This window comes from Bos javanicus, chromosome 10 (assembly GCF_032452875.1).
Source record: "Bos javanicus breed banteng chromosome 10, ARS-OSU_banteng_1.0, whole genome shotgun sequence".
Lineage (NCBI taxonomy): Eukaryota > Metazoa > Chordata > Mammalia > Artiodactyla > Bovidae > Bos > Bos javanicus.
Window position 1 is genome coordinate 69,940,454 of NC_083877.1, and position 26,192 is coordinate 69,966,645.

Here is a 26,192-nt window from a genome sequence, read left to right on the forward strand (position 1 = left end):
CTGCATCGCCTGCATTGGTAGCAGGGTTCTTTACCACTAGCACCAACTGGGAAGCCCCTTTCTCCCCTATAGGTCCCCAACTACTCCTAATCTTTGAGTAACTCAGTAACTCAAATGGAAAAACCTATGAGGAAATGATTTCTTGCACTTGGAAGGCATTCTGCTCTGCAGATCTAATATGCCTTAAGCACTCTTTCTCCTGAGTAAGGAGAGGCAGAGATCACGATCTCTAATTCAAGCTTTAGCACCAGGGCATCTTGCCTAATGCGGAAAAAGGAGGTCTACATCCAAGTTCTGCTCCTCCTGTCTAGGACAAATAATTTAGTTCTTTCCAAAGAGGAAATGGTATTACTCTCAAAGCCAGAAAACTGGGTAACCATCTCAGGACAGGAAGGTGCCTATCCATGGAAACTCACATCTGGAGAGGCTCACTCATTTCAGATGCAGGAGTCAGGGTACAAAATGTCCACAGTTCAGATTTCGAAGTCTGTCACGTGACCATGGACTTTCTGGGAAAATTAAACTAAGGATATCGACTTTAAGTTTCATCTCTACATGAGATTAAACACAGAAAAAAAAAAAAAGCTTTTTTTTTTTTTAAAGACACTGTAATCTGCAACCCAGGCTTCAGCAATATGTGAACCGTGAACCTCCTGATGTTCAAGCTGGTTTTAGAAAAGGCAGAGGAACCAGAGATCAAATTGCCAACATCCGCTGGATCATCGAAAAAGCAAGAGAGTTCCAGAAAAAACATCTATTTCTGCTTTATTGACTATGCCAAAGCCTTTGACTGTGTGAATCACAATAAACTGTGGAAAATTCTGAAAGAGATGGGAATAGCAGACCACCTGATCTGCCTCTTGAGAAATCTGTATGCAGGTCAGGAAGCAACAGTTAGAACTGGACATGGAACAACAGACTGGTTCCAAATAGGAAAAGGAGTTCGTCAAGGCTATATATTGTCACCCTGCTTATTTAACTTATATGCAGAGTACATCATGAGAAATGCTGGACTGGAAGAAACACAAGCTAGAATCAAGATTGCTGGGAGAAATATCAATCACCTCAGATATGCAGATGACACCACCCTTATGGCAGAAAGTGAAGAGGAACTCAAAAGCCTCTTGATGAAAGTGAAGGTGGAGAGTGAAAAAGTTGGCTTAAAGGTCAACATTCAGAAAACTAAGATCATGGCATCTGGTCCCACCACTTCATGGGAAATAGATGGGGAAACAGTGGAAACAGTGTCAGACTTTATTTTTGGGGCTCCAAAATCACTGCAGATGGTGACTGCAGCCATGAATTAAAAGAGGCTTACTCCTTGAAAGGAAAGTTATGACCAACCTAGATAGCATATTCAAAAGCAGAGATATTACTTTGCCAACAAAGGTCCGTCTAGTCAAGGCTATGGTTTTTCCTGTGCTCATGTATGGATGTGAGAGTTGGACTGTGAAGAAGGCTGAGTGCCGAAGAATTGATGCTTTTGAACTCTGGTGTTGGAGAAGACTCTTGAGAGTCCCTTGGACTACAAGGAGATCCAACCAGTCCATTCTGAAGGAGATCAGCCCTGGGATTTCTTTGGAAGGAATGATGCTAGAGCTGAAACTCCAGTACTTTGGCCACCTCATTCGAAGAGTTGACACATTGGAAAAGACTCTGATGCTGGGAGGGATTGGGGGCAAGAGGAGAAGAGGACAACAGAGGATGAGATGGCTGGATGACATCACTGACTCGATGGACGTGAATGTGGGTGAACTCCGGGAGTTGGTGATGGACAGGGAAGCCTGGCGTGCTGCGATTCATGGGGTCGAAAAGAGTCGGACACGACTAAGTGACTGAACTGAACTGAACTGAACTGAATCCAAGACCAAAAGATCATTACAAGCAAAGTAAATCTTCACTCCTGGGAATTCAATTCATAGAACACTTCTTAAAATCCGCTATCTCTCTTTACAAACAGAAGCTGCCTCACCCCAAGAGAACAACCAGCGGACCCAGCCTAGGACAGCTGTGCTCCAGGGGGTAGGACCCAGGTATCAATAATTTGTGTCACTCTCCAGGTGATTCCAAAGTGCAGCCAAGAATGAGAACCACTGGTCCAAAGGCTTTAGTCAATCTGCTGCTCACATTGGGCTGGACTAAGGTTTCTTTCTTTCTCCTTCCATACATATATTTAACCATGTTAGTCTGGCAGCTTCCTGAGCAACCTCACAATCCATAGCTTAACATGCTATATGCCAAAATACACTGACATTTGTTGCTGTGAAGGATTGTTTGAAATCTCACACTTCCCACTGTCTTTTACGGAGAAGCTTTTTCTTGCTGCCACAGCCCATGCCGCACTATATTTAAGTTCGACCTTAGCTACACATGAAGTGTTTTAAAAGGACAAGAAGGATGATGAAGAGAAGAAAGAGAAGAACTGACACAGTTTAGGAAGGGTCTGACTTTCTCACAGACAAATGTTCAGTTTCTCTAAGGCCCAATCCCCACACCCTTTTTGCCAATTCAAAATATATTCTCTTTCACATTAAAATCATCCTAAATTACCAGGTAATGAAACTGATAATAATATACAAATGATAACATCTTAATGTGGTTAATCTTAATCTTAAAGGTGGTGCCAGTAGTAAAGAATCCGCCTGCCAATGCAAGAGACTCGGGTTTAATTCCTGGATCAAGATCCCCTAGAGAAGGAAATGGCAACCCACTCCGGTATCCTTGCCTGGAAAATTCCATGGATAGAGGAGCCTGGAGGGCTACAGTCAATGGGGTCACAAAGAGTTGCACAAGACTGAGCAACTGAGCATACATACCACGTTCCAATGGAAGTAGCTTGCTGCTGCTGCTGCGCCACTTCAGTCGTGTCCGACTCTGTGCGACCCCAGAGATGGCAGCCCACCAGGCTCCGCTGTCCCTGAGATTCTCCAGGCAAGAACACTGGAGTGGGTTGCCATTTCCTTCTCCAATGCATGAAAGTGAAAAGTGAAAGTGAAGTCGCTCAGTCGTGCCCGACTCTTAGCGACCCCATGGACTGCAACCTACCAGGCTCCTCTGTCCATGGGATTTTCCAGGCAAGAGTACTGGAGTGGGGTGCCATTGCTTTCTCCAGGAAGTAGCTTGGAGACTCATTATCCTATCCAGATAGTAGATCTGCATTTTACTAAGGCCATCTCAAGACATATAATATTATTTCAATCCAAAGGAAAATTCTTAATATTGAAGGGTAGGCACCATATTAAAACAGGAAGGATGATATAAATTGGGGCTTGCACAAGCACTCCTTAAGTTACACCTCACAGATGGCTGCCCACTCAGAGAAACTGCTGATTGTTAAGTGATGATTCAATTCCACCACAGTGGAATTGCTCAGCCACTGGCCTCACATCTATGGGACCACTCTCTGCCTCACTGCAATTTATCTCTACATGTCGGCCTCTCTTTCCCTAAAATACAGCATACACTTCGTAGGTGCTTTATAAATATCTGGTGAAAAACTAGAAGCATGAATGCACTTCATTTTTCTGCTTTCCACAAACATCCCTATACTCTGTTAACTGAATATTTACCATGTTTTTTAAAGACCTCCAGAGAAAAATATTCTATTCCTGAATCAGGAACCTATTCCAATATTAGATGGAGGCTTTTGGGAAAAAAAAGTGAAGACAGCTATAATTCTGCACTTAACTAATTAATGGAGTCTGGAAGCCTTATCTATTCAGAATGTCAACCAAACCATAAAGTGACCCAAAATGATCTCTTCTTGGAACAATACCATCCTCAGGCCCTCATCCAGAACTCATGAATACAAAACATATTCAGGGAACTTCCCTGGTGGTCCAGTGGTTAAGAATTCGTCTGCCAATACAGAGGACACGGGTTTGATCCCTGGTCCTGACTATTGCAGAGCAACTAAGCCTTGTGCACTGCAACTACTGAAGCCCACATGCCTAGAGCCCTTGCTCCACAACAACAGAAATCATCGCAGTGAGAAGTCCAAGCCCTGAAACAAAGAGTAGCCCCTAGCTGCTGCAACTAGAGAAGGCCCAATGCAGCAATGAAGACCCAGAACAATCAAAAATATTAAAATACATATATAAAACAGACACAAAAACTCAATGTGCAACTTTTTAAAAAAATTAGATAAATTAAATTTTTTTAACATATTTAAAATAAATATATTAATTTAACGAGATTGGTCATAGGAGTCTTAGAAGAAACATGGATAAGAATCAGCCACAAGAGAAGTAAACAGAAAAACATAGAAATTATAGATAATAGGTATGGTGGAAAGAAGAATGGAACTGGAGGAATCAACCTACCTGACTTCAGGCTCTACTACAAAGCCACAGTTATCAAGACAGTATGGTACTGGCACAAAGACAGAAATATAGATTAATGGAACAAAATAGAAAGCCCAGAGATAAATCCACACACATATGGACACCTTATCTTTGACAAAGGAGGCAAGAATATACAATGGATTAAAGACAATCTCTTTAACAAGTGGTGCTGGGAAAACTGGTCAACCACTTGTAAAAGAATGAAACTAGAACACTTTCTAACACCATACACAAAAATAAACTCAAAATGGATTAAAGATCTAAACATAAGACCAGAAACTATAAAACTCCTAGAGGAGAACATAGGCAAAACACTCTCTGACATACATCACAGCAGGATCCTCTATGACCCACCTCCCAGAATATTGGAAATAAAAGCAAAAATAAACAAATGGGACCTAATTAACCTTAAAAGCTTCTGCACATCAAAGGAAACTATCAGCAAGGTGAAAAGACAGCCTTCAGAATGGGAGAAAATAATAGCAAATGAAGCAACTGACAAACAACTAATCTCAAAAATATACAAGCAACTCCTACAGCTCAACTCCAGAAAAATAAATGACCCAGTCAAAAAATGGGCCAAAGAACTAAATAGACATTTCTCCAAAGAACACATACAGATGGCTAACAAACACATGAAAAGATGCTCAACATCACTCATTACCAGAGAAATGCAAATTAAAACCACTATGAGGTACCATTTCACACTAGTCAGAATGGCTGCGATCCAAAAGTCTACAAGCAATAAATGCTGGAGAGGGTGTGGAGAAAAGGGAACCCTCTTACACTGTTGGTGGGAATGCAAACTAGTACAGCCACTATGGAGAACAGTGTGGAGATTCCTTAAAAAACTGGAAATAGAACTGCCTTATGATCCAGCAATCCCACTGCTGGGCATACACACTGAGGAAACCAGAAGGGAAAGAGACACGTGTACCCCAATGTTCATCGCAGCACTGTTTATAATAGCCAGGACATGGAAGCAACCTAGATGCCCATCAGCAGATGAATGGATAAGAAAGCTGTGGTACATATACACAATGGAGTATTACTCAGCCATTAAAAAGAATTCATTTGAATCAGTTCTAATGAGGTGGATGAAACTGGAGCCTATTATACAGAGTGAAGTAAGCCAGAAGGAAAAACACCAATACAGTATACTAACGCATATATATGGAATTTAGAAAGATGATAATAATAACCCTGTGTACGAGACAGCAAAAGAGACACTGATGTATGGAACAGTCTTATGGACTCTGTGGGAGAGGGAGAGGGTGGGAAGATTTAGGAGAATGGCATTGAAACATGTAAAATATCATGTATGAAACGAGATGCCAGTCCAGGGTCAATGCACGATACTGGATGCTTGGGGTTGGTGCACTGGGACGACCCAGAGGGATGGTATGGGGAGGGAGGAGGGAGGAGGGTTCAGGATGGGGAGCACATGTATACCTGTGATGGATTCATTTTGATATTTGGCAAAACTAATACAATTATGTAAAGTTTAAAAATAAAATAAAATTAAAAAAAGAAATAATTCATAAAAAAAAAAAAATAGGTATGGTGGCTGACATGCAGCCTCACATTCCACTTGCCAATGACTGTCTAGAAACCAGCATGTGACATAATTTCAGCCAATCAAAAGTGAGTATTCTACTGGAGGATTCCTGGAAATGCTTCTTCTCTCCTGAGAAAGAAACACAATAAAAAGACAGTCTTCTTCTTTGAACAATGTCTTGTCTAGGTGTGACACCTGAAACTGCTTCAAGCCATTACAGTTGTAAGGAGACCAGCCTGGGGCCAAAGTCAACATCCCAAGGGAGGACAGTGCAGTAAGATGGAAAAACTGAGTCGCCAATGGCCACTGAGCTACTCAAGTCAACTGACCCAGAAGCCTTATCTCTGGACTTCTTGTTTTCAGAGAAAATACATTTCTTTACTCTTTAAGTCTATTTAAGGTTTCTGCTACCTGTAGCTAAAGGCATCCTAGCAGATTCAGAATGCACAAAGTAAAGAATCACCAGATATTACATCGGAAATGTTTAAATGTCAAAATGGATACATTGACTCAACTTTGGCCATATTGACTTTATAGTTTTAAAAGAATAATCATGTGATTACAAAAGGATAAGAAGTAGTGTGGGTCACAGTATCTGCTCTCTACAGGTTCCTACCAATAAATCTGAAAATGATCTTGTTAGATCAGAAAAGAAATTGATTCTGCATACGTAAAAAAAAAACTTCCTCTACACTACAATCAGTGCACCTCAGCCATAACATGGAACTTTCGCTCCTGATTCTTTATCCTGACAGCCTACCAGTTCAGTCCACAATCATACCTCCCAACAGCAAGATCAAGAAACTGGGCTGTTTCCCTCCAAAGCTTTAGAGGCAATGTGTATGTGACAACAGAAAACAGAAGTGCAAAGAATTAAGCCATGAATCTACTGCTTTGCCTTAGAAAGTAATCTAAGTTTTTTCCTCTTGTTTCTTCACAGAAAATGAAATGATAATCTATTCAAAGAGTGTATATTATTCTTAGCCAATTCCAACTACCCACTTCAATATGTTCATTTTTAAAGGTGTCTATGGGTTTTAGCACTTGCTTTGGAATACCATTCATATTGTAAAATAGGATGTGATCATCTATAAATAAAACAACCCACTTAAAAGTAGAAATGAATAAGATGGTCAATTAAAGTAAAATTGTTTTAAATTAGATTACTTTTTAGAGGCCTCCATCTTTGCATTTTTAGTGATTCATTAAGAAAAAACTATAGTTAAGTTTACAACACTCACACTCACCCTACAGCTGCCATGTAGCTCTGCTTTCTAAAATGAAGCTGCTCATGAAATACTTATTGAAATCTGTATTAGTTTCTTATTTCTGCTGTAACAAATTACCACTAAGTTAGGGGCTCAAAACAATACAAACTTATTGTCTTATAGTTTTACAGGTCAAAAGTCTAAAATGGGTCTTGAAGGACTAAAATTAAGGTGCCAGCAGGATTGTGTTCCTTCTAGAAGCTCAAGAAGAAAATTCATCTCTTTGCCTTTTCCAGTTTGTGGAGGCTGCCAGAATTCCTTGCTTCTGGCCACATCATTCTGACCTCTGCCTCTGTCATCACATCTACTTTTCTGACTTTGACCTGTCTTCTTCCTGCTTATAAGGACACTTGTGAATACACTTGTGTGACCTTTGCAGAAGATCCAGGATAACCATTCCATCTCAAGATCCTTAACCTAATCATCAGCAAAGCTTTTTGCCAGGTAAGACAACGTAATCATAGGTTCCAAAGATTAGGACATAAACATATTTGAAAAAAGTAAAAGTGTTAGTCGCTCAGTCGTGTCAGACTCTCTGTGACCCTGTGGACTGCAGCCCGCCAGGCTCCTCTGTCAATGAAATTCTCCAGGCAGGAATACTGGAGTGGGTAGTCTTTCCCTTCCCCAGGGGTCTTCCTGACCCAGGGATCAATCCTGGGTCTCCCACTTTGTGGGCAGATTCTTTACTGTCTGAGCCAACTGGGGAGCCATTATTCTTGGTACCACAAAATCCATCACAAACAGGGGAGGGGCCCCTCTTTATCATGTGATCTGAGAGCATTTAGGAAACTATATCAATTAATACTGACCCAGAAGTTGTCAGTGGTTTTGAGTTACTAGTAAATACTCCTGTCCCCCCAAGAAAAAGATGGTGAGCTAATAAAATCTTAGACACAAGCACTACTAACCCAACCCAGTCTTCCCACAGTAGAGAACGGGAAGGACTTCCTTGTTTTGGTTCTCATGAAAATTAGAATGCTAAAAACATGTTGGCAAATTGAATTTTTCAAGAAAAGAAGTGGCAGCAAAAGGTAAGAGACATCCAGGGAAATGGTAAATTTTATAAAAAGAAAAAATCTGATAAAAACCAAAATGTCAAGACTTGGGAAAATCACTTTAAAAAAAAAGACTGATTAATTGATTTACTTAGTCTATTTATTTTTTGACTCTGGTGGGTCTTTGTTGCTCCACATGGGCTTTCTCTAGTAGCAGCAAGCCAGGGCATCTCTTTCTTGCATTGTGAGGGTTTCTCATTGCAGTGGCTTCTCTTGTTGAGAAGCACAGGCTCTAGGCACAAAGGCTTCAGTAGTTGTGGCACACAGGCTTAGCTGCTCCGAGGCATGTGGGATCTTCCCAGACCAGAGATTGAACCACTCCCTTGCATGGAAAGGCAAATTCTTAACCACTGAACCACCAGGGAAGTCCAAAATCACTTTTTAAAGTGACAAATCACCTTAGTGATAACAAATCATTAAATTGGTATTACTAATTTAAGAAACTTTAGCCATGCGTGGAGGCTGGACTCAGGAGGCAAGACAAGGGGACAACTGGGCTATTCACCCTCCACCTCATGCCCTACACACCTTAAAATGTAACTGCTATTAACCAAAAACTGGGGAAAACCCAAATGTTCGTCAACAGGTGATGAGATAAACAAGATGTAGCATATCCATACAGCTGAGTACTACACAGCTATGAAACCAGAACAAATTAGGGACTTCCTTGGTGGTCCAGTGATTGAGAATCCGTCTTCCAATGCAGGGAACGCAGGTTTGATCCCTGGGTGGGGAACTAAGATTCCACATGCCTCGGGGCAACTAAGCCTAGGTGCATGCTGCAACTAGAGGAAAGACTACACATCGCAACGAAGAGCCCGCATGCTGCAACTACGACATGATGCCGCCAAATAAATATAAGGTTTTTTTAATTTTAAAAAGGGGGAACAAATTATTGATACAGACAACAATATGGTTGAATCTCAAAATCATTATGCTAAGTGAAAGAAGCTAGACACATAAGAGTATGTATTACATGATTCTACGTATATAAAATTCTAGAAAATGCAACCTAACCTGTAGTACTAAAAGTAGATCAGTGGTTACCTGGGATTGAGGACTGAGAGAGGGATGGACTGCACAGGACATGAGGAATAACTGGGGGGACAAAGGGGAAGTGATGGAAATTCTGCATTTTCAATGAGATGGAGGCTGTTATGGATGTGTACAAGACTCAAATTGCATACTCTGAGTGCAGTTTACTATATATAGTTTATACCTCAATAAAGTTGATTTCTTAAAAATTTGGCTCCTTTTCAGTGGTAAATTTGTGTTGAGGAACACGGTAAGGCTAGAGCTCAAATGATCACGTTAGCCTTGAACTGTAGCCTCTACAAATCTTTCTAAGATTCACAGTTCCTCCAATTGCTTATCATTATCATAGATAGTATGCCAACTTTCCAAGTGGTGGAAATTGGCTTCCTAGACCACAATCCAGGAATAGAGGCCATATGATCTCCCTGCAGTACTTCTCCCTACAGAGAGGGTACAAAAACAACCCTCTCTCCAGGAATGGGGTACAGTCTTTGAATATTCACCCAATCCATATTTAAAAGACTGTTCAACCATCCATGATCCTTTCATGTTATAAATCTACTACCTGAGGAGTCACTTGACGTGTAGATTTTTGTGTTTAACCTCTGTAATAAGTTACATTGGTATTTTGCATTTTATTTCATTCATTTCAACCAGTGGTGGAACAGGTGCATTTCAGGCCTGTTCAGGCCTGAAGAGACCAAATATTTATTCACATGTCCCCAGGTCAGTGTTTGTGTTTGTTTTGTAATACTTTGATAATATTTTGATATACTTATGAGGTTTTAGCAGTTTCACTTGGTATATTTTTTAAAGTAATTACTGCCCAATTACATGCCAAATTTGTTCAGAAAATAACTTAGTAAATATAGCATTGTATGCACATATACTAATACCGTCTGCCTGCCCAGTGGAAACACATCCTTTATCGCCTCCTCTCTTTACCATAAGCACACTCCACAGGAAATCCCAGCTACATTTCAACTACAACCTTTATGCCAACCTAGAGGGTGATAGGAGAAGGCAATGGCACCCCACTCCAGTACTTTTGCCTGGAAAATCCCATGGATGGAGGAGTCTGGTGGGCTGCAGTCCATGGGGTAGCTAGAGTCGGACACGACTGAGCGACTTCACTTTCACTTTTCACTTTCATGCACTGGAGAAGGAAATGGCAACCCACTCCAGTGTTCTTGCCTGGAGAATCCCGGGGACGGGGAAACCTGGTGGGCTGCCATCTATGGGGTCACACGGAGTCGGACACGACTGAAGCGACTTAGCAGCAGCAGCAGCAGCAGAGGGTGATAAACCCAGAATAACTTCTCAGTCCCAGTCCTCTTCCCTAAATTCAAGACACAAAATCTAAGACCCTCCTGGACACCTCACAGGCTCTTCATATTCAACATGCCCAAAACTAGCTCATCATCTCCCTAAAATGCCAAGTTCATATTGCTCCCTTTATTCCCTTTTTTCGTCAGAGGCATCACTCTCCACCTGTTCACCCAATCTAAAAACCTAGAAATCATCCTCAACTCTCCCTCTATTTTTCCTCAATCCCCCAAATCCATTAGTACCTATGACAAAAGCTCTCAGGTTGACTCTTTTCCATTCATCCCACTTGCTCTGCCTTACTTCATGTTCTTTATGTCTCACATAGACATTTCACGGATCTCAGAAGTGGCCTTTTTCTCTCTCCCCAATCTCATGCTCCTCCCCTCCTCCTCCACCACACTATCACCAGAACAGTTTTCATAAAGGACAAGTGAAAACCTCTTGGCAGTCAAAGCTCTTCATGATGCATCCTTGCTTACCTTTCCAACCTTGTCTGCTATTATATCTCCTAGAACTTCTTTTTACCCACTTAACAACATTCTTTGCCAGCCCATCTGTATATGCTCTTTCATCCCTCCAATGCCTTTGCGTATGTTCTTTCTTTGGTTTCTTTTCCTTGCAAGCTATCTCCTATTTATATATCCTTCAGGTGACAGCTCTAAACTCTCCAAGCGACTCTAGATGGCCTCCTTCTACACTTCTACTCTGCCCTCCTATAACCCATTTTTATCACCATCCTGCGCTGAAACCTTTACGAATGGGCTCTGCTCTAATCAAGAAAAAGCACTGCCTTGTTTTTTTCTGTGTTTCTAACACCTTACAAAGGAACATAGTAGGGGTTCTGCTTTTTGGACAAATTAATTAACCACATCAAAAGGACAGCTCACAAAAAAACTATAAGGGAAGAGAAGATGACATTAAAGATCCTTACACATGTTCCTTAGTTTTAGAGATTATGGAAAGATTTCTCCTTAGACTGCAAATCTTTAAAGGTTTTACCAACTTCAGTTTGAGCTTTTAAAAAAGCAAGAGAGCTTTTAAACTACTCAATCCTGTGATAAACAGACAATGTGATTTTTCCCCACTCCATACTCATTATAATGCACATGCACTTACCCTTTCTCACTGCTAATCTGAAAGGGTTTTCATGGGAGGAGAGAAGGACAATCTTTAAGAAATCATATGTAATAAGATTCTAAATTGAAAGTTTCAACCAAGGCACCAAGATACACTAGTATGATATTCCAGAGCAAAATCTGAGATCAACATCCAAATTTTCAATGAAATACTCTAAACACTGGTTATATGACTGTTAAATCAAACCTCTGCTGCACTGAAGGTATCCTTGGGCCTTTTAAAGATCAAAAGAGCTTCAGGGAGGAGATTTCTTTGGAGCAGAGGTCACTTCCCCTCAGGTCAACAGAGTGAGGCCTCAAACAATCACCCAGAGCTAACAGTATCTCTCCAGAAAAAGTTAAGAAGAGACAGAGGAGCATCCCTGCTGACCACAAGAGAGTATCAAGGTTGGGGTCAGCCTGCCTCCAGAGAGTCTCTCGCCAAAACTCCAGGCCATGCCCAAGAAAGAGTAAGCTTGGGGTTGTCTGGACACCAAGTGATAAAAAGAGATTATATTTGATGATGAAACGCAACCACAAGAATGAGCAGGAACATATTGGGGATGGCTAAAAGCTCACCCAGAAGTGAAGGAAGAACTTCCCAGGGAGGAAATTCTAAAAGGAGGGGATCACAAAATAGATTTGCTTTCTGACTCCAGTGCATTCATGACACTTTGGGCAGCTGACTGGTTACGCACAATTCTGTCCCAATTGGAAGTCCTCCCAGAGCCAACAGCTGTCCTCCAGCTGGGAAGGAACGATGGAACTCTTTCCAAAAATTAAGGTAACCGTGCTCTTCAGGCAGATGGAGACTGGAACCCGGCTACTGAAGAGCATAAATATAAACATATCGGAGAAAGAAGTGAGAACTAAAATGAAACATCCATAAAAAGAAAATCCATTTTGCTCCATCATCAATGCCAATGAAAGAAAGTTGTCGCCTAAGAAAAGTAAGATGAGGGGAGGGAGGAAGGAGAGAAACACACATGACTCTTACCCAGGCCCTGATTCTGCTGTTCCCACTGGATGGCATCTGGCACCTGGAAGGTGACTCCCTCCAAAGAGACCACGTTTTCCTGCTCTAAGCCAGGTTCCTGAGACGTGATGCCAGGGAGCGTGAACCCAGGCAGCTCGGTGTCACCCAAGGCCTCATCCAGGGAGTCAGCATCTTTATCTTCCTCATCTTCCTCCTCATCTTCTTCCTCTTCATCCTCTTCATCTTCATCATCTTCTCCCTCTAGGAAAGAGGAAAGCAAAGGGGACATGAAGAAATACAGGCAGTGCACACAAATGAATCTTTTGAAATGACCCAAACACTATAAAATAAACATGACTGGCCTGTTAAAACATATTTTATCATTAAAGTTGAGCAAGAAGAGCTTTGAGGGATTGCATGCCCACCCTATACCTACATTTTAAACTTTCAAAACGACAGTTATGTCAGATAATTATCATGCATCATGTTTATTGGGAGTTAAAGTTCAGGTAATAGGGATTTTTGTTAATGTCATATTTATAATTAAAAGGGTAGCAAACATCATCTTCCTGTTCTCTGGAGATCATTACAGATCTGTCTGTTAGAAAGCTCACTGAAATACTAACAGAATTTAAAAGAAGTGTTCCAGTCTTTTTCTATCTCATAATACTAAACAAGAGAATTCATTATGTTGACATAGTTTTCTTTCTGCTCTTCTTCCACATCAGTGAATAGAACTCACAACAATGTTAACTGAGAGGTACATTAATCCACTCCTGCATCTGTTCTCCTTACACAGGAGGGACCCAAGAAACGGGGAAAGGTCACATGAGCGTTCTCAATCCAATTCTAAAGGGGATCAGGAAATGACACATTGGTCAAGGACAGTCAGAAAAGAAACATGTGAGAAAAAATCACTATCATTACCAGCATCATATGAGTTAAGTACATAATATGTCCATCTGTGACACTTCAAGAGGTGTAGGTTTAAGGAACATAAGATCCCCAATTTCATTTTATTTCACGTATGTTAATTTTCTAGGAATACTCTGAACTCCCATCCACATTATGAAGGCACCCCTGAAACCCTCCATAAGGGCCCACAAAATCCACTGAAGGCCTTTTCCTTGTTCTCCCTCTTGGCTCTGAACACAGTGGTGACCGTAACATGGAACTCTCTTCAAAGGCTGAAGAGAAAACAGAGGATTAAAGCCACCTAAGAATTCGGAGACTCTCCTTCTTCCAGACAATTTTCTCCTTTTCAGCTATCATTTACAGATTTTCTTAACTTAAAAATATTACTTCTAATCTTTTTCATTCTTATATATCCTTTACCTTCATAGGATTTAATACCTGCCCCTATTTCAAAAATTAAACAAATATTTATCAAGCACCTAGTTCCAGGCACTAGGAATACCACAATAATGTCTCTGCCTTCATGGAGCTGATATGTCACTCAGGAGACATACAGCAAACAAAGAGATATATAAATAGATATGCAATATACTGCACTCTGATTAAAACCAGCAAGAAGACAGAAAATGCCAGGTGCTACTATTTTAGATGGCAAGATCAAGGGAAGTTTTTCTAATAAGGTAAGGTTTGAACAGAGATCATACCAAAATAATGAATTCTTTTGTTTAATTTAGATCGTTAAAGATTCCCAGCAGAGGAGGACGGGGAATGGTAAAGGCAAAGCCTGTGTTCAAAGAATGGCAAAGAAGATTGGGCTGAGAGGCAGTGAGTGACAAGACAGAATACATGAAGCAAGGAAATCAGGGGTACGCAGAGGCCACATCTAAAGCAGATCTGTAAGGAATGACTGGCTACAGGGTGGAGAACAGGTTATCTTAGAGCAAGAAACAAAGCAAGGAGACCCACAGGAGGAGGCTATTGGAAAAATCCAGGGAATAGATGATGATGCTTCGGATGAGGGTGCAGTCCTAGAAAAAGAGAGAAGTGATCAGACCTGAGATGTAATTTGAAGGTAGAGCCCTGCTGATAATTACAATGTGGGATGTGAGAGGAAGATCTCACTTTATTAAAAATGAGAACTAAAGAGACAAATCAAGAATTTTATGTGAAATATATTAATTGGGTGATACTTGTGCCTCTGACAGCCAAATGGAAATGCTGGAAGTCTAAGGAAGGTCAAAGCTAGAAATAAAAACCTAGGAGTCATCAACTTATAAATTATATTTAAGGCCTTGACACTGACTGAGATCATCAAGAGAATGAGAGTGGATGAAAGGGAAGTGGGCCAGCCCAGGCCCTGGACAATCAAACATTTAGAGGTTGGCCAGCAGGGGGAGATCCAGCAAAGGAGACAGAGAAGTGACCGCAGGAGAAAACCAAAACAAGAGAAGAAAACATTTCTGAGTAGGGGGCTGAGTAAGAAACGACGACTGTCCCTCTGGTTTAGACATTTGGGAAGTCATTCTTGAACTTGACAAAAGTTGTATTCCTGGAATGGTAGGGACAAAAGTCAGACTGAAGTGCTTCTAAAGTAAATTGGGGAAAAGGAAGCAGACATAAGTAGAGAAAACACAAGAAATTTGGAGAAGAGAACAGGGACATTAGGGGATAGCTGGAGGGAGATATGGGCTCAAGGGTAGGTTCTGAAAGCAGAAACTGTTAGAATTTGCCTGTAACTGATAAGATCTGGCACAAAGGAGTGAACTGATGATGCGGAGGGAAGAGCAGTAGGAGAAATGTCCTGAGAGATGAGGTGTGATAGAGAGATGACACACAAGGACTCCGGAGCCACTTAACTTACTATGCTGAGTGGTTTCAGACAAATTACTGAATTCTGGTGTGCCTCAGCTCCCTCACTGTAAAACTGGTGTGAGTCCTGCCACACAGGGCTGTTGTAAGGATTACATTAGTTAATATATCAGGTACTTAGAACTAAGCCTGGCACACAGTGTCCACCATATAAGACTGGCTTCTCTGCTATTACGGAGAGGGGAGGGAATGCAGTGCATGGCCAGCTTGGACACACCCACCTCTGCAGGGTCACAGGCCTGACATGAGACATATAACTCCAAGTCAGATGATAAAACCAAGGCGCACTTTCTTCAGAAACACCAGATTGAGTAGTATATAATTTTTACATCATCAGAAAAGGAAGGGCCCTGATTGATGTGTGGGATGAAAAAAAAAAGTCTTCTTCTTTTACCACCAACCCTGACCTTCAACACAAAGAAGTTTATAAGGTTTCACTTTTAATACCTGAGTATATCTGAGGACATAGCGATAGAAAAGAAAGTGTCAGAGACTGTGTAGAGAAAAGAAGAGGAATACAAGCCTTACAGGAGTGAGAGTCCTCCTTCAGTTCAGTTCAGTTCAGTTGTTCAGTCATGTCCAACTCTTTGTGACCCCATGGACTGCAGCACACCAGGCCTCCCTGTCCATCACCAACTCTTGGAGCTTACTCAAACTCATGTCTATTGAGTTGGTGATGCTACCCAACCATCTCATCCCCTTCTCCTCCTGCCTTCAATCTTTCCAGCATCAAGGTCTTTTCAAATGAGTAAGCTCTATGCATCAGGTGGCCAAAGTATTGGAGTTTCAGCTTCAACATCAGTCCGTCCAGTGAATATTCAGGACTGATTTCCTTTAGGATTTACTGGATCTCCACTGGAGAAGGGAATGGTAAACCACTTCAGTATTCTTGCCTTGAGAACCCTGTGAACCGTATGAACTGTATGAGTTCTCCTTCAGTCTAGCCTTATTCCCTCGTTATCGATTTCTGCCAGGGAATTTTCTTATTTTTAGAAGGTTACATTCATTCTCTAGCTGTTAAACATCTTTAATAGTATATCATCTGTACCCTGCCACGATTTTCAGTGGACTGTTGACTACTATTACAGATCAGTAACAAAAAGGTATGATCACCTTTCTAATATTAGCAAAATAATGTATTTTATAGCAGCTTGACCCCAAAAGGTGGGAAACCATTGAATAAAGGAAAGATAATCTTGTCCTCTGTTGTATCACCAATGACTAACCCAGTGCCTGGCAGAAGTCACGACTCAATCTTTTTTGAATGGATGGATGGATGGGTGAATGCTTAGTCAGTTAACTAGGTCTATGCTTTTAACAACTGGCTGGATCTAAGGAAACACAGAGTAATAATAAGCAATGGGTAACACACTCCTCCGAGTAATCCTGCAATAAGCACAAAGGCAACATATCAAATGGACAGGTACAAAATAACCCAGAGTTGTATGCATTCATCTTTCACTCATAAAAACTGAAGAAAAACTCATCTGTATTTAGCCCAGTCTTTCAATAGATACACCCAAGAGAAATAATGATGTCATGAACACTTCTGAAAACAAAGGACAACAAAATGAAATAAGCATTCAGCAAACTGTGCCAGAAACAATAACAAAATCTCTGATTTCAAGAACTGAAACTAAATGAAGAACTCATTCAAATAACACTATCAGGTTATATGTTAATGGCCATAGGGTAATGCTTTCTGGATTCTGTAATTTTGTTAAAATAAACCCCAAATTTTATTTTCATTTATCTGAATCCCAAAGAAGCATGTGGATCAACATAAAACATACACACACAATTATTCTATCTAAAGGTAGCACCAAAAACAAACAAACAAACAAAAAGAACCTGTAGAAAGCAGCATTGCTCAGGGCTTCCCTAGTGTCTCACTGGTAAAGAATCTGCCTACCATAGGAGACGCAGGTTTGATCCCTCGTCTGGGAAGATCCCATATACCAGGGAGCAGCTAAACCTGTGAGCCACCACTATTGATTCTGTGCTCTAGAGTCCAGGAGCCACAAGTACTGAAGTCTGTGAGCCCTAGAGCCCATGCTCCACAAGAGAAGCCACTGCAGTGAGAAGCCTGTGCAGACATTATCCTCCAAATATACATACTTGACTAAGCAGAGCAAGTTTTATAAATTCTGTATTACTTACAGTCTACTTTACTGGTGATATACTGCCTTGGGTGTTCAAATATCACAGCAGAGCCTCAAATAAGTTTGTGAGACCCCAGATTTTTGACTCTCTAGGTCAGGCCTCTTTTCTTTATTTATTGTAAACATTTCCACCTCTGGTTACCAAAACTAAAAGTTTTCATTCCTTTCAGGGCCAGGGCCATGATTCCCCCAACAAAATCAATAGAAGATATTGGAGAAAGTTTGTCTTGTGGTCCTGGCCTGAGTAATCTGATTCTACTGCAAAGTCCAGTTGCCATTCAATAAGCAGTTCCCACCAAAGATGCTCCATTTCTCTCATTCTATTTGTATCACCATTTAGACAGTTTTACAGCTCTAGAAGACAGAGACATAGCTAGCATTTCCAGAGTATTATTGATGAGTCCAAGGGGAACCCTTGGTTGAGAATTTGTCATCCCAATAATAGGAGTAGGAAGAACTCCACCAGTAACACTTGTTCCCCAACATGACTTGGCTATCCTTGACTTACAGTAATAGGCTCCTACCTGAACTTTCTGTCTCTTTGCAATTGTTGTTTATTTTTCAGTTGCTAAGTCACATCCAACTCTTTGCAACCCCATGGACTGCAACACACCAGGCTTCCCTCTTCTTCATTATCTCCCAGAGTCTGCTCAAATTCATGTTCATTGAGATGGTGATGCTATCTAACTGTCTGATCCTCTGTCATCCTTTTCTCCTTTTGCCTTCAATCCTTCCCAGGATCAAGGTCTTTTCTAATGAGTTGGCTCCTCGCATCTGGTACCCAAAGTTGAGAAGATCCCCTGGAGAAGGGAATGGCAACCCACTCCAGTATTCTTGCCTGGAGAATTTCATGGACAGAGGAGCCTGGTGGGTTACAGTCCATGGGGTCACAAAGAGTCAGAGACAACTGAGCAACTAAAACTCTTTGGAACAGCAGTGATTAATTTGAATCCTTATGTTTTGCCTATTTATTCACTAGGTTTAAGAGTCAAACTTCTCTTTCTCTTTACAAAGTTTATAATCAAAACTAAGCCACATAGATTAGGGCATGTGAAGATGAAGGATACAATGAAAAGAAACGGTGAATTCTCTGGGTGGACGCTTAGCATATGAGTCTTTCTCCCATTTCCCCCATAAAAGAATGGCTCTGACAGATTCCAGTGCCAGACTTTTAAAAGAAGAAATGTTTGTTGCCATGTGTTTTCCTGGGAGCCCCTATACAATATAATCAAAAGCCACTGTAGCAGAATGGTTTCTACACATAGAGTAAATAAAGCTCTAGGGATGGTACTGCTTTAATTTTCCATTTTATTTTTGTTTTCCAATTTATTTATTTAGTCTCACAATACTCCTTTATTTATTATATAGATGCAAAATCTGTTTTATGTATAATACTTGTACATAAATACTTGTACAATACTTATTATTTGGTCCTACCAAATAATCTTACCAAGGCCTTCTACTGGTAATCTTCCCCCCAAAGATTCAGATAAAATTAGATATTGTGCACTTCATGACTACCCAATCAATAGAGATTTCACTACTGATTTCAGTTTTGGGGTCATACACATAAATCGAAATAGACACACGCGAGGTTAAGGCGATGAAAGTGAGTTGCAAGAAACCAGAGGGTTCAGAACTAGGCTGTGTATTTTGCTTGAGTTAGAGTCACAACGTGCGCGGCAAATGTACGGATCTCAGAGTTCACTTACTGTAGTGCAAGGGCTTCTCAACACCTATGTGTCTGCATGGCTGAGGGGCTGGCAGCCTGTGGGACCTTCAAGGCATCACCGGGGCTCATTTCTTCTTGGTCTCTTCTGTTTTCGGTTTGTAATCAGCCAAGGTGGCCTTGGCGTCTTCGGCCAGCACGGAGCAGTGCAGTTGCACAGGCGGGAGGCACAGCTCCTTGGCGATATCTTTGTTTTTGATGGTCAAGGCTTCCTCCACCGTCTTCCCCTTTACCCCTCCAGCTAACAAGCTGGAGGCAATGGCAGAACCACAGCCAGATGTTTTAAACCTGGCGTCCACGATCTTCCCCTTTTCATCCACTTGAATCTGTGATTTCATGACATCACTACATGCTGAAGCCCCCACCAATGCAGTCACAACATTTTTAGATGTCTTGTCAAGGGACCCCACGTTTCGGGGATTTTCATAATGATCAACAATCTTCTTGTGAGCTGACAGCTCCCTGGCGGGCAGGCGTGGGCCGGAAGGAGCAGGGCCAATGCCGCCTGCCACAGACGGCCCACTCCAGCCGTCTTGTGGGCTTGCACCTGCCTCCAATTTATTTTTAATTTGGGCATCAAATTGGGTGCAAAACTGAAAAGTCAGAAAAGAAAATGAATCTCATTTTAAGGAGTTGAAGCCATTCTCCAGCAGATGGCTCCCTGGGATTGGAAGGGGTTGAAGAACCCTAGAAACTACTGAAATAATGACCACAAAATTCAGCAGCTCTCAATGTTAAGCTGATTTAGATGTTATAGAATTTCATTACATTCCTTAAAACTTCTTTAAAACTTAAGCATTTCTGCCAACTGTTTTCATATTTTTATCATGTAATATTAGATATATACAAGAGAATATATATCATATTTATACTGTTAAGCTTAATAATGAAATAAATCCCAGAGAACTCACATTCAGCTAAAAAAAACTGGAATATTACTAATACTTTGGCATCTATTTGCATATTCCTCTATCATCTTAACCACCTACTTCCCCTGAATGTCATTAAAAAATTACTGAATGATGAATTACTTTGCCATACACATGAAATACTGTAAATCAATTATACTTCAATTTTTTTAAATGTTTTAGAAAAACAACAAGAAGCATGTAATGGAGAAAAAAATTACTGAATGTTTTACTTCAGGATCTTTTTCCACTCAAAATTATGATTTTAAGTTTCACACATCTAACAAAATACCAGTTTGTAAATTTCACCAATTTATGGTATTCCATTTTGCAAGCATGTCACTATTTATTGGAGAAGGAAATGGCAACCCACTCCAGTATTCTTGCCTAGAGAATCCCATGGACAGAGGAGCCTGGTGGGCTGCTGTCCATAGGGTCGCAGAGAGTTGGACACGACTGAAGTGACTTAGCATGCATGCATGCACTGGAGAAGGAAATGGCAACCCACTCCAGTATTCTTTCCTGGAGAATCCCAGGGACAGAGGAAGCCTGGCGGGCTGCCGTCTATGGGGTCACACAGAGTCGGACACGACTGAAGCGACTTAGTACTATTTATTTAGCATATGTGAACAAACTTTTGAGTTATTTAGTTGTTGCCAATTTTTTGCTGTTATGCATAGTACTGTTACGAACATTCATATATGATCTCTAATAGATCTATTCAAAGGTTTCCTTAGGGCATGTTCCTAAAAGTAAACTTGCTCGGTCAAAGGAACAGAAGTGTTCAACATTCTAAATAATGTCTAGATATATTTCCTTAGCTCCACATCCTCACCAACCTTTGTTATTGTCACACTTTTTTTTTAAATCCAGTGTATATAAAATGGTATGTCACTGTGGAGGTAATTTCCATTTTTGTAATTAAATTATTTCTGAGGTTGTATATTTGACCATGTTTGTGTATCTCTGTCTAATCATGTTTGCTCCTTCTTCTTTTGGGTTGTTTGTCATTTCCCTATTGATTTTTTTGGAGTTCTCACTACTCTAGACACAATCCTTTATCAGTTACATGTATTACAAAATTATATGTATTACAAACACCTACCCTAGTTTTTTGTTGTTGTTTTGGCCACGTGGCTTGTGGGATCTTAGTTCCTCCGCCAGAGAGTGAACCCATCCCACAGCAGTGAAAGACCAGTGCCTTAACCATCAGACCACCAGGGAATTCCCAACCTTCCCCAGTTTTAGAAGTTGTACATTCACTGCCTTTCTAGTTAACTTCTTATAAAAGTTTTCAGTTTCAGCTGAATTTATCAACATTTTCCTGTGGTGAGCAGTTTTTGTGTCATGACTTCAAAAAATCCTTGTGTACCATTAGGGAGTGAAATATTCTATAATTTTTCTCAAGTGTTTGAATTTCATGTTTCACATCAGTTTTAGACCATATGGAATCAGTTTCTGTATATCAGGTTATGTTCACTCTGATTTAATTTTTTCTATATGGACAACCAATTGTCCCAGAACTTTTGTGGGGAAAAATAAATGCTTTCCCCACTGCTCTGTAAAACCATCTCTCTCCTACATCAAGAACCCCTATAGAACTGTGTCTGTTTCTATGCTCTCTATTCTGTTCCACTAGTTATTTTAATTATCCTTGTCCATGACCACGTTGCCTAAATATATATAGTAAGAGTTTTATAAGTCCTAATATCTGATAGAGCAAGTGTCCCTCGCCTCTAATCCTTTTCTTTAGCAGTGCACTGACTGGGAATTATTTCCTGAACTCTTGTTCTTCCATACAAATTTTACAAAATCTTAGTCAAGCCGTCATGGATCAGTGAAATGGAAAAGTAAGATAATGAAATCTTACTTTTATTACTTCATTCCTTCTGTTTTCTTTGGGGTTCTTTTGTTTTTATAGCTTAAAGTGGAGGCTGCCTGGGACATTAATTCTCAGACTTTGTTCTTTTCTAATAGAAGCTTTAAAGGTTAAATGTGCTATGAGAAACCATTTCAGTTGTGTCTGACTCTTTGCGACCCCATGGTCCGTAGCCTGCCAGGCTCCTCTGTCCATGGGATTATCCAGGCAAGAATCCTGGAGTGAGTGACTTCCCTGGTGGTCCAGTGGCCAAGACACTGCAAGGGGCCTGTGTTCAATCCCCAGCCAGGGAACTAGATCCCACACACCGCAATTAAGAGTACACATTCCACAACTCAGACTCAGGGCAGCCAAATAAATAAATAGATTAAAAAAAAAAAAAAGAATACTGGAGTGGGTTGCCATTCCTTTTAAATATCCATTTATCTTTATCTTACAAGTTTTGAAAGAATATTTCGCTAGGATTCACTTTTAATTACTCTTATTTTATACTATGGGCTTCCCTGGTAGCTCAGAGGGTAAAGCATCTGCCTGCAATGCGGGAGACCCAGGTTCAATCCCTGGGTCAGGAAGATCCCCTAGAGAAGGCAATGGCAACCCACTCCAGCACTCCTGCCTGGAAAAATCCCATGGACAGAGGAGCCTGGCAGGCTATAGTCCATGGGGTTGCAAAATGATACATAAATTATTTAGAAGTATTTTTTTTTATTTTCAAAGGTATGGGACAATTTATCTTTTTATTTTAAATGTCTAAATTGAGCAGACATCAGAGAATTGGCCGGCATGGTATCAATTCTTGAAATTTGTCAAGATGGCTTTATGGTCTAGCACATGATCAGTTTCTGTAAATATTTACTGTGTGCTTTAAGGTATTGTATATTGTCTAATAGTTTAGTACAGTATTTTTTTATGTCATGCATTTTGTCTTAAATTTTATTTTGTTCGAAAACTTTTTGAGTTTTCAAACTAATCTAATCTGTTCGAACAAAACTAATCTGTTTGAAACCAACAGGTTAAAAGGATGATACAGTTGGGCTTATCCCCAAAATACAAAGTTGTCTTAGCATTCAAAAATCAATCAGTATAACTCAGCATATTAATAGAAAAACCATATCATCAACTCAATAGGTACAGAAACACAGATTCAGAAAAAGCACTTGATAAAATCCAATATCCATTAATGACCAAAAACAAACAAACAAACAAAAACAGAAGTCTCAGCAAACTAGGAAAAGGCAGAAACTTTCTCAACCTGATAAAAGACATCTACAAAAATCCCACAGCTAACTGTGATTGCAGCCATGAAATTAAAAGACGCTTACTCCTTGAAAGGAAAGTTATGACCACCCTGTTTATTTAACTTATATGCAGAGTACATCATGAGAAACGCTGGACTGGAAGAAACATAAGCTGGAATCAAGATTGCCGGGAGAAATATCAATAACCTCAGATATGCAGATGACACCGCCCTTATGGCAGAAAGTGAAGATGAACTAAAAAGCCTCTTAATGAAAGTGAAAGAGGAGAGTGAAAAAGTTGGCTTAAAGCTCAACATTCAGAAAACTAAGATCATGGCATCCGGTCCCATCACTTCATGGGAAATAGATGGGGAAACAGTAGAAACAGTGTCAGACTTAATTTTTATAAGCTCCAAAATCACAGCAGATGGTGACTTCAGCCATGAAATTAAAAGACGCTTACTTCTTGGAAGGAAAGTTATGACCAACCTAGATAGCACATTCAAAAGCAGAGACATTACTTTGCCAACAAAGGTTCGTCTAGTCAAGGCTATGGTTTTTCCTGTGGTCATGTATGGATGTGAGAGTTGGACTGTGAAGAAGGCTGAGCGCCAAAGAACTGATGCTTTTGAACTGTGGTGTTGGAGAAGACTCTTGAGAGTCCCTTGGACTGCAAAGAGATCCAACCAGTCCATCCTAAAGGAGATCAGTCCTGGGTATTCTTTGGAAGGAATGATGCTAAAGCTGAAACTCCAGTACTTTGGCCACCTCATGTGAAGAGGTGACTCATTGGAAAAGACTCTGATGCTGGGAGGGATTGGGGGCAGGAGGAGAAGGGGACAACAGAGGATGACATGGCTGGATGGTATCACCGACTCAATGGACATGAGTCTGAGTGAACTCCGGGAGTTGGTGATGGACAGGGAGGCCTGGCGTGCTGCAATTCATGGGGTCGCAAAGAGTCAGACACGACTAAACGACTGAACTGAACTGAACACCGTATTTAGTTCCCTTGTATTTATTGTCATTATTGACATATTTGAATTCGTTCCTCTATGTGTCCCACTTTTTCTGTGCTTTCCCCTCTTGTTGTCTCATTTGCTGTCTCTTGGTACTATACTGTTTGTAATATCTTTAAACTGATCTTCCTATTCACTAACTCTCTTATTGCATATTTAACCATTTAATTATCAAGGGTTTTCTCCCAACAATTTTATTTTTATTTCTAAATGCTTTATTCCTTTAACAAAAATCTGCTGGGTCATTTTTGTCAGTTTCTTATTATTGACAATTTTTGTGATTTCATCTTTTCTTTCTTTTAATCTTTTTATACATGGTTATTTCACACTCTGTTCTGATTGTTTTAGTACCTAAGGTCCTGGATAAGGAGTAGGTCAATCAATTATTTCACTTTTCTGCTGATTCTCAGTCATGGCTGTTTGTTTCCTTGACAGTTTATTGATCTTTTATTATGAGACTACATTTGCTTGAATTTAATCTGTGGGAAAACAATGCATTTCAACTGGGCATGCTCTTCTCCAGCGAAGATTTACCTCTGCTTCTGTAGGGATTCAGGCTGTGACACAAACCTGGAACTGCTTTATTCCCCTCTTAAAGACACAGCCTTAATGTGGGAATTTCAGCCTGGGTTCCTCTTCCTGCTACAAGTCCAGATGTTGACTCCTAGTATTACTATTGTCCTAGAAGGCCTTTCCCTTTCCAATTTGCTTACTCCTTACAGCTCACTTGCTAGGTTTCAGCTCACTTTGGGATGGACTGAGCTAAAAAGTACAATCCTTGAAGATTTTTTCTGACTGCAACGTCATTAATGTACTAAAGTGTGTGTTTTATGAAAGACCTAGTCATTTTGCTATGGCTGGGTCTGTCAGAGTCTTCATCAGAAACTGAAATCCACAGAGTGAGTTTCCAAAAGTATCCATATCATCTACATTTAAAGTAGGTCTAGTAAGTTAAATGAGAGTTTATTGGCTTTTCAAACACCATTTTCAAATTCCAGATTTCACTCATAAGAGCATCTGTAATTTGCAGTGTATTTTTAAATTACATACAATCTCAAATTTTATTGCTTATTAAACATTCTGCTTTAAATGTTTGTTAATTGCTTTAATTCTCTTTTTAAAATCCCCTCACAGTGATTTTTTTAAACCTCCCATATTAATCTATACAAATTTCTTGAAAACATTTTACTAAAGTTCAAACTTTCTATTAACTCTGTAATAGTGAACATGATCATTAGTAATTTCCTCCATTCTAACTTTCACAATATTTAAAAGGTACATACATGAAAAAATTTTATATCTTGTTTGAGACAAGATAATTTGTGCACTTCAAACACCCCCTTGATAGATATTCTGGATTCAGCCCATATTTCATAAAGATGTTTAAATATTTTCTTATTTAATTTAACATTACTTTCTGTAGAGGATTCTGCTGTTGATAATGTCATCTCCTATATCTGGTTAGCAAGCTAAAAAGATCAGTCTACATAACTAACCTCACATTTTCTGGTCAGTACATAAACCCTTTTCAGCCTTGACCCCATATAATTGGTGTTCTCTATTATCTTGTATAGATCCTGCCCCTAATTAAATTGAGTTATCTTAATAGAGAGAGCACTGAAACAAGTTATGTAAGTTCTTAAATCTAGCTTCTAGTCACTAGAAACAACTCGCTTTGGATTCAGATGACAGACTCTTATGTATTTCCCTTTGGAAAGTGAGACTACAGCAATATTGTTCTACTTATCAAGGGTGCTATAAAGAGAAACAGAGAAGCTTTAATATTATTGTATC

At 40.1% G+C, this 26,192-nt stretch overlaps 1 protein-coding gene and 1 pseudogene across 2 annotated transcripts in view; both read right to left on the reverse strand.

The window, feature by feature from the left end:
• Positions 1–26,192, reverse strand: part of ARMH4 (armadillo like helical domain containing 4) — a 140,722-nt gene that overhangs the window by 83,357 nt on the left and 31,173 nt on the right. For both annotated transcript variants that reach the window (XM_061428998.1, XM_061428999.1), the window contains exon 5: positions 12,701–12,940. In XM_061428998.1, coding sequence (XP_061284982.1) covers positions 12,701–12,940 — 240 coding nt within the window. The remainder of the gene's footprint in view (positions 1–12,700; positions 12,941–26,192) is intronic.
• On the reverse strand, positions 18,788–20,034 carry LOC133255441 (iron-sulfur cluster assembly enzyme ISCU-like; annotated as a pseudogene).